The sequence below is a fragment of the Opisthocomus hoazin genome, chromosome 14 (assembly GCF_030867145.1).
Source record: "Opisthocomus hoazin isolate bOpiHoa1 chromosome 14, bOpiHoa1.hap1, whole genome shotgun sequence".
In the NCBI taxonomy this organism is placed as follows: domain Eukaryota; kingdom Metazoa; phylum Chordata; class Aves; order Opisthocomiformes; family Opisthocomidae; genus Opisthocomus; species Opisthocomus hoazin.
Genome location: NC_134427.1, coordinates 22,949,495 through 22,961,896, shown reverse-complemented (window position 1 = coordinate 22,961,896; position 12,402 = coordinate 22,949,495). Strand labels below are relative to the sequence as shown.

Below are 12,402 nucleotides of genomic sequence, written 5' to 3'. Positions count from 1 at the left end.
TCATCTATTCCCCCCACCCTCTCAGTCCCCAGAGGCTGATGTCATCACACTTGAAATTCAGTTGCAAAAAAAACAAAAAGCAAATTGCCTTTCAGAAGCATATATAAACCCTGACACCAAAGCACCTTTCAGACAGACGCTTCTCCCATCCCTCGAATAGAGCAGTGCAGCACTGGGGATTAAGCACTGCCAACAGCCACCAGCATGGTCTACTTCACCTTACAGGTAACTGCTATTCTGTGTACCAAACCTATCCATCTCTCGGCTCTCCTTTTTCACTTTCAGGAGGTAGTGTCATTTTCAGGGCGGTTCCTCAACCGGTCAAAATTGTCGTGGCAGATAAATGGGAACCTGCCCCAATATTAACAAAACCAGATGGTTTTCACAGACACTATATTCGTAGTTACTAACCTGTTCCTTCCGTGCCTGTTCCTTTTATGTGTCCCAAATGTGTTTCGTACGATGCCAGGGTGGGGGGGGGTTGTTGTTGATGGGAAGTGCTGTGTGGTTTTTTTTTTCTCCTCGTGTCCACTCTGAGCTGGTCCTGCTTGCAGCCATAAGCAGCTTTCATGGTAGGTCTGCACAGGCTGTGCTGCCCCTTCTACCGCACTGCTTCGTTCCCCTGGCTGTTCTTGGCACCCCTGCTGGACTGAGCTTTGGAAAATTTTTTTTTTTTTTCTCCTTCAAATGTGTAGTTAGTCTTATCCGCTAATTTGATCAGTGAGTGTCTTACAACGCCACGCTAGAGGCGCAGCCGGTGAAATGGCTGCGAATAAGTTGAAGCAGCGTAGGTGACAGATGCTCTCTCTCTGTCTTTACTCCAGAAATCCCAGAAGTTCTTGGCAAGCTCCCGGCAAGTTCACAAAACTGCTGCTCATGGTTTGTATCTCTCAGCAGAACAGCGTTCCCTATCCTTTTTAAAGAGCATCCCAAAAGAATCATGTCGTTACTTTCAAAAACACTTGTGATGATTATTGCCCTTGGTTGCTAAAGAACAAGGAGGAGAGGAACAAGTAGTAAAAATGTTGATTACTAATCCTGTGCTAAAACAGAAACTTTAACCGATTTAGAACCAAGACTGTCCAAATTCTTACTCCTTGACCACAAAGGTAAGATATTTAAATTGTAGCTGTCACCGGATTGCTCAGATCCTTACCTCCTCCGTTTGTCATCACTTCTTTATTCCGTCTGAGCTTGCTGTTCGCGTTGCTTGGCGTGCTGCAGGGACCGTTCGCCCCGTCCCGCAGCCCGTGTGCCGGCTCCTCCAGCACTGCACCTCTGCAGCTGCTCTGCTGCAGGCAGAGCACGGCTGGGTAGCCACTTGGTCTGTGAGAAGTTTGTCTATTAACTTACTGTAAAGTGTGTTATTAATACAGCAAATGAAATGAATGTTACTTATTGAACACTGGAGAACAAGAGGAATAATAATAATAATAATCTATGCAGATCTGTTTGCTCTTGGACAGAGCCTATTTTTTTAAGTTCTGCAGCCATATCAGGACAAAAACACCGTAGTCATGAAATGCCTTTAACTGGGGAGTTAAAAAGTATCGCTGCCTACTGAAGTGGCAAAGAGCATTTGATAAGGAGAAGGAAGCAATCGAAATGTTACGGGTGCAGTGTGATTCGGGCAGATTTTCCCCCAGCCTCTCCAACCCAGTTTGTCTTCACCGTTTCCTTCTCCTGGAGTGTGTTGATGCTTTCGTTCACGTGAGGCTGAAGATGCTCTCAGAGTACACAGAGAGGACACAGATCTGGCCAGCAGAAGGCTTCCAAATTGCTGAGTGTTACAGATTCCTATAGCAATATATTTCAGAGAGCCGCTGCAAAGGGTGAATTTTATTTTGGTGAATCACAGCAATGATGACATTCTCAGCTGTGTTTACCAGTGGTTTTCAGCCTCCTAGGCTCTAGGTGAGTCCAAACACATTTGCAAGCAAACTGTGAGTCAGTAGGCATGACATTTAGGGATGAATACAAGCTAGTGAAATTAGGGAATGATCATTTTTTCTAATTGGGATATTTTCTGTTTAAAAAATAAAGTGTCGTATGTACCTCCTGATTTTGATGAGGCTTCCTGTAAGATGTTGAAGCAAAGTATTTTTACTTTCTTGCCTCACTCATCTTGACTTTTTTATGTGATTAGTTTCATTTGGATCTCAATGCCATCTTTTGTCGGTGTGCACGTGTGTGTGTACCTCCCACATACGTATATATGTGTATATATATAGATTTACAGCCATGCGAATGTTAGCTGCATTGAATTTTATGGTTTTCCTACTCTCATGTGCACTCTCAAAATTATATTATAAATTACAATGAGTCATCATAATTATAATTCTATGAACTATAAATTCATCAAAACAGAACTATTTGTCACTGGAATGAAAAAGTACGATGGTCCCAAACTGGATACTTTCCACAGAGTCTGAACACCTCCAAAGATTTGGAAATGGTAACTTCCAGCTCCAAAAGTGCCAGCAGTTTGTGCTGTCTGCCCCGCTCTACCTTACAGGTCACAAACACAGGCACCGATTTTGCTTTGGTAAGCGGGATGCGTTGCTTCTTGCCCACCAGCAAAGCTACTTTCAGAGACAGGAAAAACTTCCCTTCAGACACCAAGCTCAAGAGATATTCTGGTTTAATCCTCTCCTGAAGCATAGGCTGAATCCTCCGATATGCTGAGCTCAGCTATGGAAGAACACACAAAGGACTTTTTTTTTAAGCACCAGCAGCCTTTTGAGTGCATAGGGCTTAAGAGCTTTGGTGGCTGAGTCAAGACACCTCAGTGCCTTGCAGGATCACACTTCTGGAAAAATCCAGGCTTTGGGTCTAGTCCTGCTTGCTAAAACATAAAAGGAACTTTTGTTTTTACGTGGTCCACTCCCAACAGGGCACCACTGGTAATGCAGCAGGGCACCTACTCTGCCTTTTCTCCAGATAAAGAGACACAATTTGTGCTGACCCCCCAAAAGGTGGTCGCTCGAAACCCAGGGTGGCAGGACATGGCTGATCCCTGAAACTGCTTCACTTGAACCTTCTTGAAGCCATCCCAGGAGATATACAGAGCAGTCCGTACAGCACGTGAAGGCAGTAGGAGACAGGACGTGCTGTGGACCCTTGAAAATCCAGGGAGAGGGACAGGATTCCTACCAGCCTGCTCGCCTTGGGCTCCTTGTGCTGGTGATGTGGGAGATAAGGCACCTTCCCTCAGAGAAGATGCCAGTCCCGTCTCCAGGAACACCTCTCCACTGTCTATGGAGGGAACCTGGAGCAATGGTGCTCCTCTCCTAGACTCCACCAAGTGCCTGGAGCCACAGGAGATGACATTGGTCCCAGATGGCGTTTTCAGGGAGAGGCTCACAGCCTGGGACAGTGCAAGGAAGCTCTACGTCACCTCCCAGATCTGTAGGGCTGCGTGCAGCCTTGTGACCCAAGGGACATGCTGGGCAGATCCTGCACTCCCCAGGTGCCTTTGACCTGCAATAGATTCAGTGAGACCAGAGAATGAAGACCTGTGAGCTGTCAGCACATGGCCCACACGTGTCTTTACTCCCTCCCTTCTCTCTTGGTGCTGCAGTGGTGGCCAGGAGTGCTCCAGAGGAGACAGTGACCAGCAGCTTTGCCTCCTTCATCCAAGCAGTTCGGCCTGAGCACTTGTCCAAGACCGTCCGTCAGAGAAGCAAGAGGATGATCCTCGACAGCATTGGGGTTGGCCTCGTAGGCAGCACGACGCACGTGTTCGATATCGCTCTGCAGTACTGCCGGGTAGGAACAGCCCTGTACTACCACGTAGTTATGTGGTGCCCACCCTGACGCCACCACCACAACCAAGACCTTGTTTGATGGCTGACGTAGGTCTTTTGCCTTGTGGTAGAGGGATGTTCTGGCATCACACGATAGCTGCTTCACTGAAGGTCCTCACCTGAATTTCTCTCCCTTTCGCAGGAGCTGTACTCTTCAGTTGCTGTGAGCTCTGTCTATGGCAAGCCAGGCGTAAAGCTCTCCCCCACGCTGGCCGCCTTCACCAATGGAGTTGCGGTAAGGCAGGCTCTTTCAGAAGAAGCTCTGCTTTGTGATGCCTGCAGAGACACTAGTTAGTATTACAGGAAGCAGACTGGTGACTGGGAGGGGTAGTGGGGGACAAGAAGTCGTGGGCTCCTCTGCAGTCATGCGCACTGCTTTTAGAGGGAGCAATCAGCCACCACAGGGACCATTGGGTGACCGGGTGGATGTTGTTACATCATCCTTGCTGATATTGCCTCAGCAATATCAGCAAGGACACCTAGCTCCCTTAGCTTCCAGCTCCCCACATCACCATGTCCTTATCTACATTTCTCTGGCAGACTCACTCCATGGACTTCGATGATACCTGGCACCCTGCTACTCACCCGTCAGGGGCTGTTCTACCAGCTCTTCTGGCAGCTTCCCAGATGCTACCTCCAAGCACCAAACCCAATGGCGTGGATTTCCTGCTGGCGTTTAATGTGGGCCTGGAAGTGCAAGGGAGGCTCATGCATTTCTCCACTGAGGCTCACAACATTCCAAAAAGGTAAACCTCTTTTTCTTCACTGAGTAGGGAGAGGGCTGGTGAGTCTGTTAACAGGCCTACTCAAGGTTTCAAAATGTTGAAGTCCAGCTGAACTCAAGATCAGGCTAAAGCCCAACTGAGAGCCCAATGCCAGTTATGCCAGAGCTGATGAGGCACCACATATTGATTTGGTGGCCTCCAGTGAGCCTGCCTCAAAAGCAGTCATCAAAAGGACTACCACTGAGTCTGCAGCGTTGTCACCTAAACTGACTGTTGCAACAGCACAGCACACACAGTGGCCCACAGCCAAGCAGACAGCTTAATTGTGGATACAACCCCTGGCACAATTTCTGCCTGTGCCAACTGCCACTCACCAGGCAGTGCCCTTGTGTGGTCCGAGGGTTAGCATCAACCAGGAACTGTTACCCTTGAGAAAATGAAAAATTGCTTTCTGGAGATGCTGAGCTCACTCTGTTGTCTCCAATGAAGCTTCAAGTGGACATGTAGTTTTCAGATGGCTAAGTTTTGAGTTAGGTGAATCGCACCTGCACCAGAGCCATGAGGGATTTCTGCTGGCTGACTTGGCAGTTCCTTCCCAGTCCCGTGGGCAGGTCTGGTAGGTGAGGTTCTTGGGTGCTCCTTGTGCCAAGCAGGCAGGGATGCTCACATCTGCCATTTCCCCTTTAGGTTCCACCCTCCCTCGGTGGTTGGTACCATGGGCAGTGCTGCAGCCACTGCAAAACTGCTCTCTCTCAGCACAACCCAGTGCGCACACGCGTTGGGCATTGCTGCATCGCTTGCAGGGGCTCCCATGGCAAACGCTGCCACCCAAGCCAAGCCGTTGCATATTGGAAATGCTACTCGCCTGGGCTTCGAAGCAGCGCTGCTGGCTGCCCGAGGGATGGAGGCTAACCCCTTAATCCTGGATGATATCCCTGGTTGCTCTGGATTCAGTGCTTTCTACAGTGTCTATCAGCCCAAACCACTGTCCACATCAAGTGATCATCATGAGTTCCTCTTGGAGAAGCAGGATATTGCTTTCAAGCGATTCCCAGCCCACCTGGGGATGCACTGGGTGGTGGATGCTGCCTTGTCTGTCCGGAACCTCTTCATCAACTACGCAGGGTCTTTCGCTCCATCTTTGATCCGCAACATTGTGCTGAAGATCCCAATGTCAAAGTACATCAATCGGCCTTTTCCCACCTCTGAACACCAGGCTAGACACTCCTTCCAATTCAATGCCTGTACTGCCCTGTTGGATGGTGAGGTGTGCCTCAGTTCCTTCACAGAGAGCAGCATCCACCGGCAGGAGCTGAGGGAGCTGCTGGATAAAGTCGTGGTGGAGCACCCTGAAGATAATGTCGCCAACTTTGACAAGATGTACGGAGAGGTGGCACTGCTCCTGCACAGTGGGGATGTCCTGACAGGCAAATGTGACACTTTCTATGGGCACTGGAGGAAGCCTCTGAGCAAAGAATCGCTTCTGAAGAAGTTTCGATCCAACGCCTCTCATGTGTTTCCAGAAGAAAAAATAGAAACCATCATCACTTTGGTGGACAACCTGGAGAGTCTGTCAGATAGTTCCCAGCTGGCCTGCAGCCTGTGAGGGAAGAGCAAGTGGGTTTTTCATAAGGGACTTGTCCCAGTGAAACTCTGATTCCTTTCTTCATTGGTGCTTTACTATTGATTTCCAGTGACAGGAAAGTTCCCAGCCCTTGAAGTCAAAGTACATGCCTTAATATCAAAGGAGCCCATGAGGCGGGAGGTATGTCTGTGTCAGTAATTAGTACACAGATTAAATTTCAACTCATGGTTGAAGCTGTCTGCGTAGCTGAAGGGCCACCACAAATACAAAAAAAATCCCATGGAAATCTGTGAGAATCCTGGGGTATCATCTGGAAGCTGGTTCCCCAGAAGGAACTGTGTCTAGGTATTTTTTAAAGCTGAATTCAAGGTTTTTTTCCGTGCAGAATGGCTAACCACTGAGTCTGGGAAGAAGAGGAAGTTCAGCTGCAAAATATGGACTTCTCTTATTGGTCTTTTGGGAACTTACCTATCATGGTTAGTTAATCATGCTGACCAGATGAAAAATCTATCAGTTATTGTAAACAGGCCTGCCTGCAAAGCTCTCAGGCAGAGAGGGATTTTTTTTCTTTTCCAGTAAAAGCCTTCCATTTCTCCAGCACCTGGGAAGTGTTTGTCACTTCTTTGTGTACAAGGGATGGTTCAAGGACCCTGAAAACCTGTAAGTCTTTTCTGAATGAAAGGCAATGGGTGGGTGAGGAACCCTACATCAGTCCTACACCTACGTCCTACACCTCCTGCGAGTTGATACCTGGCAACCCTAGGGCTGTGTCACGTCATCCCTCCCGGCTTTGTGCAGGTTGCCCAGGCACCTATTCAGAGCTGGCTCGCCAGAGGTGGTCTCTATAGTCTGTGCAGAGGTGGGCACCTCTGGATGGTGACTTGGGCACGTGCAAGCTGTGACTCACATCGGGAAATTCCTGTTTCTCTCCCCTGAGAGGAGGGAAAGCCTAACGAGACTCAGTTCTTAACTTGACTTTCCAGCTGGGATGCAATCTTTACTTGTGCTCCTGGGCAGCCATTCACCGAAAGGCTTTCTTACCCTGCGTCCTTTCTGAACAGTGAGATGGACAACTATGCAATATTCCTCTGTGCATTAAACAAATATTGTGACTGCTGATCCAAAGGACTTGTTTCCAATAAGATCATCGTATAGGTACAGAATTTGTTGCAGAAGTGAGGGTTGCCTTCTGCAAGAGGGACTGAGATGAGACTAGACAAGCAAGAAGGAATGTGGGTCGGTTGCTTTTTAGCTTGCTGGTAGGGGTCTATGCAGAGAACTTCACAGCCAAGCAAAACTGTTTTCCCACCTGTTAATCCACTCTCTTGTACTGTCTAGCATATTCACGCTGAACATTTCTGAATAAAGAACAGAAGTAAATGAATTTTCTGCTTAAAGGTTTAATGCTACATTATGTAGACCATCCAGTTTTCAGTTTTGACCTGGACATATACAATACAGAGGTTTTCCCGTCGATGGGGACCCCTGCAGAGGCTAGGACAGGGCCAGCTAGAAGGCTGGCCTGTGGACACTGATTTCTGCAGAGTCACACATTTACGTCGAGCCCTGCAGGCTGTTTTTCCTGGTAAGGACAATAGCTATTAGTCAGCAAAGCCTGGCTGTGGTTAAACACACTCTCGCAACAAAAAGATGTTACCCAGCGTTTCTCTGTTAAGCAACAAATACTTGCTAAGTTTCCATTACAAGCTGCCAGTTTCCCTTGGTTCCAGTCAGATATGAGATCACAAAAAATGTCATTCCTTGTTTCACAGCCCAATGAACTGGAAACCCACAGAGCCAGTGCCTTCCAAATCAGCCATTAGCTCAACATTTGTCGAGGGAATCGATACATGTGACAGAACCGAGATGGGCTTCAGTGGTGAGCATCTCAGTGGATTGTCGGTGGTTTCGGTGCCCTAACATTTGTTCCACTGTTCTCTTTTCCATTCCTTCTGCACCATGCCGCAGTGGTGTTGTGTAGCAGTGAAGCTGAGCAGGAGAGAAGGGAACTAGTACCTTTTACCTGTTAGTGCTGGAGCCGAAAGAAGAGCTTTTCAGTTGGGTTTCAGGCTACATTTCGTCCCTGAGATTCAGAAACCCTTTCTGAACCTCATTCATGTCTCGGCTGTCCTATCAGATGCAATCCTGACACCTTTCAGCAGGCGATGAGTAACGTTAGGAAGGGAAGGCACAGGAAGGCTGGTAGGGTCCAACTGTCCTTTCATTGGGTGCCTTATCAGCTGAAGCACTAAGTGGCTTTTCCAGAGCATCTAGCAGCTAAAGGCATACCTGAGATTTTTTTCATTCATGATATTTCCTCTACAAGTGTAGGACCCTGCAAATGCCTCCTGTATCCCAGCCCGGGGAAGTGTCTCATTTGTTCTTTCCAGTTTCAAACAGCAAATATTTCATATCCTTAACTAATTAGGAGGCCCAAACCCCTGGCAAGGGAAGCGAGGCCTTCAAAGAGCCGAGGGAAAAAATGGCCTTTGAAAATTATAGACCAGCTTGAGTGACACTGAGGGTACTCAGTGATTAATACAGTGCCATGGATGTCCCTAACTTCTCCTCTCAGGCTCTGTAAGAAAAGAGCCATAGTCCTTCTTTCTACTGCCATTCCAAGATAAACGACACTTGAAATTAAGAAAAGGAAACTTTTCTCCACAAACATATTTAAGGTAGCAAGCGCAGTGAATGAAAGGACGCTTGTAGAGCAGAGCCAGGCAAGATCCGTGTTAGCAACCCGTCAATAATTACAAACCCACGCCGGAAATTAACAGGGCTCCGCTGACGCAAGCGCTTGGCCGGGGAGAAGCCCTGGCCAGTGGAGAGTGGGAGAAAGCTGAGGCAGGGCTGGTGGGAGGAGGATGCCGCCGACAGCCCTCTCCCGTGGGCATCAGCCCTCTCCCGTGGGCAGGACCCACCCGTGGGGTCCCGCGGGCCTTCAGCACCCTGGAGAGCAGCCGCCGGGCAGGCTGCGCTCCGGGGGTCCCCTCCTCGGGGTCCCCCCCGTGGTCCTCCCCCGGGGATCCCTCCACGAGGTGAAGGTGATGAGGTGCCGGTGGCTTCCTCCCACGGCAGCTCTTGGCTTTAGTTCCCACAAAAGGTTCCACTCAAGCTGAACGCGCAAGATTTTGATAACCTGAAGCGCTGAATTTTTGGGGCTTCGGGGGTTTTTTTGCGCCTTGGGGAATTTTGGATTTCCCACGAAATTCCAGAAGAAAAAAAAATTGGTACAATTCAGGGTTTATTTCAACCTCAGAGACGATTTTGACTGTATAGGTCAGAAGAGTCCTCTCTGCCTTCCAGCACGATTTCCGTGATGATAACATTGCTACCGCAGTGTGGCCAGCTGGGGAACTGCTCTACTGGAAAAACCCCAAGTCTTTCTTTACTGTTTTATGCTTTTTAAATGATTTTTAAAAAAATTAATGAAGAAAACTTAGGGCAGAAGTAACTGAGTGCCATCAGTCAGAGTCAGCGTGGCCTCCGCTGCAGCAGACTCCAGCTCCGCCGACACCTTCCTCCTCGCAGGGATGAGCCCTGCCTCCCTCCACGCCGTGCAGGCAGCTCCATGCCAGACCTCCTGGAGCAATTCTGGATGCCTCTTCTGGACTGAGGAAGGCAAGAGTGTTGGTCTTCCTCTTCCTGGTCCAGGGGCTCTCCCAAGCTCTGGGCATATTGCCATGGGGGTGGGGTCAAGTTTTGCAAGGAGGCTGCTGTTCCAGAAATGAATGGCTGAGAGAGTCCATCCACAGGAACATGTCAATCCTGGGGATGGAAAAGAGGAGCAAATCCCCCCCCAGATGCAGCACAAGGTTGCATCCTTCCCTTGGCAGCCGGAATGTGCAGACCAGAAACCTGCAGCTGGTGCAGCGGACAGGGCAAAGCCCTGTTGCTGCCTTACTGGGAAAACAGGGCAACAAGGCTGGGCTGCAAGGGGGAGCCAATGTTTTCTGCCTGATGCCAGCATCTTCTCAGCACTTTATTTGCCCCTCATCCCCGCATAAACCTAGGTGAACTCACTGACTTTAGACACTCTCCCCTCCATGCAGCCGTCTCATCCCTGCACTTTCCGGTCCTGGGTGACAGCAATCCTACAACTGCAGAGCTGAGTATGAGGGACAGAGCTTCAGCTTCAGGAGCGCTTTGTGTGTCAGACACCGAAGCCAAGTTCCCAGCCAGGAGACAGGTTTCAACAGTCACATCTGGATTTAAACCACTGGCTTGGTGTGAGAACCACCAGTGCCAGACAACCGGAGTTAAGCTAAGCAGGAGGACAGAGAGGAAGGGAGACAGAAATCTTCAGCTGTGTAAAAGTGACTACTAAGTAGAGAGGAATGACAGGTTCTTTGTGTTTGTGCAGGAGCAACCTGGTCTAGTGGAAGATGTCCCTGCTCATGGCAGGGGGGTTGGAACCAGATGATCTTTAAGGTCCCTTCCAACCCAAACCATTCTAGGATTCTATGATTCTATGAGATTAGGTCTTCAACTGCAGCAAAAGGGATGTCAGACATTAGGAAAGAAGTCCTAACGAGTAGTGTAGCAGCAGCAGGACAAATCTTCCAAGAAGGTCATGAAGTCTCCATTGATGGGGATTTATAAAAGTAGGATTCATACTCAGAGGTGAGAGCTGAGCAGGATGCTTTGGGAAAACTCGCAGGGTTCATGCAGTCCTACTTTTATGGCTGGCATTTGAGACTTGTCCTAGGTTTGCAAAATAAAAGCTTGAACCTGTAAACTGGACATGAAGAGCCTGGCCTCTGCACCCTGTCTCCTGCTGGGACACAGGCAGAGGATGGGTTGTGTTTAGGGTTCCCCTCCACTGACTGCAGTCACATCTGTTCAGTATCTGGAAATCTCTATCAGGTTCTCATCAGGATCTCGGAAGTAGATGGATGTTATTGGGCCCATGGCACCTGTTCTGGCCACGGGACCTTCTTCAACGATCACCCCACAGGCCTGGGAAGATATATAAGGGCAGGTCACTTGGGAGGCTCTGGCTTCATGCCTCCCAGGGTCACACTGTCTTGTGCAGACTCTACATCTTTCTCACCTTCAGATGATCCAGCAGCTGGTCCAGGGGCATCTCTGTGATAAGGCAGATATCTGCAGAGCCGGGGACTGGGCACCAAGCCTTGGGTTCAAACTCCTTCCCAGCTTCATGTAGGTTAAACTTCTGATTGCCAAAATGTAAAGCTTTGCGATTTCCCTGTCCCCAGAGAAAAGAAATGAGTGCAATGAGACTTACGGGGCTGGAAGCCTTCAGCATCCACTCACCTGGTTAGTCCTAAAAGTTCTGGGGACCTGAAGCTTGGGCAGGAGATGAGCTGGGGCTGTTCTGAAAATCTTAACCATCTTGACCTCTCTTTTCCAATGGAAATATTAAAACAAGATCCTGTCAGACATCTTTAGAGGATGGGTGAGCTTGAGGGTTCTCCTCCTTCAGTCCTAGAAATTGTTTTTCAAAGAACCTTTCATCTTTTTTGTCAGTTTGACTCCTTCTGCAGCAGGGTCTGAACTTCCGTCTGACTCAGCTTGACTTTGTTGAAACTTGGAGCTTGATGGCCTGCAGCTTGTGCTGGTCCTACCATCCCCACTCGAAGGAGATGCCCCAGAGACCCTCTCAGAGATCCACAAGGACCAGCCACTGGCCCAGAACTGCAGTTCCAGCTTCCCTAGACCTGAGATGAACCTGTCCCCCATGTTACCTTGAAAGTCACCACCTCCATGCCCAGGACTTTGGAATAAAAGGCCACAGTGTCCTCAATGCTCTTCACAGTCAACACAAGGTGGTCCAGGCGCTGGATGAAACATGGAGGTGGATTCATACACTCCTCCTTCCAGGACATCTCAGGATTGAAAACTAGCATGCAAAACCACAGAAGATGAGGGTTAGGAGTGTCCAGCTGCTCAAGGAAATGGTCCAGCTGTGACTGAACTGTGGAGGTCAGACAGGTTTTATTTTGGCCTGCAGGTGGCACAAGTATAGAAGCAATAAATTCTTCTCTCTGGAAGGGCCTCAGACCCCCGCTTTGCTCTGGTGGGACCTGAGCTTGCCAGAGCCCCTGGCTGGGGCCAGATCCGGAGGACTAGCTGGGTGACCTTGCTGAGGGCTGATGTCACTAAGATGCTGAGCTCCCCATGCACAAAACCCCATATGCACCAAGCATGGACCATGTGTATGACCCTTCTCTCCAACTCATCCAGATGGAGCAAAGACAGAGAGTGAAGAAATGCCTCCAGGGGAAGAATATTCCTGGGAGCAGAGGGCACCAGGGCTGAA

At 49.1% G+C, this 12,402-nt stretch overlaps 2 protein-coding genes across 2 annotated transcripts; one reads left to right on the top strand and one right to left on the bottom strand.

The window, feature by feature from the left end:
* The first annotated feature begins 204 nt into the window (after nt 1-204).
* LOC104333407 (cis-aconitate decarboxylase) lies at nt 205-6,137 on the top strand. The gene is made up of 6 exons (XM_009938907.1): nt 205-225; nt 825-879; nt 3,581-3,768; nt 3,949-4,041; nt 4,347-4,552; nt 5,219-6,137. The coding sequence occupies exons 1-6, from the start codon at nt 205-207 to the stop codon at nt 6,135-6,137; spliced, it is 1,482 nt and encodes a 493-aa protein (XP_009937209.1).
* A 4,824-nt stretch (nt 6,138-10,961) lies between these two features.
* GLOD5 (glyoxalase domain containing 5) lies at nt 10,962-11,989 on the bottom strand. Its single transcript, XM_009938906.2, has 3 exons — nt 11,828-11,989; nt 11,173-11,328; nt 10,962-11,078 (listed from the first exon to the last, which is right to left on the bottom strand). The coding sequence occupies exons 1-3, from the start codon at nt 11,987-11,989 to the stop codon at nt 10,962-10,964; spliced, it is 435 nt and encodes a 144-aa protein (XP_009937208.2).
* Between the last annotated feature and the right edge of the window lie 413 nt (nt 11,990-12,402).

Excerpts from the sequence above, each read along its gene's own strand:
- LOC104333407 (XM_009938907.1), top strand. The coding sequence starts at position 205 with ATGGTCTACTTCACCTTACAG. Across the intron at positions 226-824 it reads TGGTCTACTTCACCTTACAG|AAATCCCAGAAGTTCTTGGC; the intron begins GTAACTGCTATT and ends TCTTTACTCCAG. Across the intron at positions 4,042-4,346 it reads CCTTCACCAATGGAGTTGCG|ACTCACTCCATGGACTTCGA; the intron begins GTAAGGCAGGCT and ends TTTCTCTGGCAG.
- GLOD5 (XM_009938906.2), bottom strand. The coding sequence starts at position 11,989 with ATGCTAGTTTTCAATCCTGAGATGTCCTGGAAGGAGGAGTGTATGAAT. Across the intron at positions 11,329-11,827 it reads TGGAGGTGGTGACTTTCAAG|GGAAATCGCAAAGCTTTACA; the intron begins GTAACATGGGGG and ends CTCTGGGGACAG. Across the intron at positions 11,079-11,172 it reads AGCTGCTGGATCATCTGAAG|GCCTGTGGGGTGATCGTTGA; the intron begins GTGAGAAAGATG and ends ATATCTTCCCAG.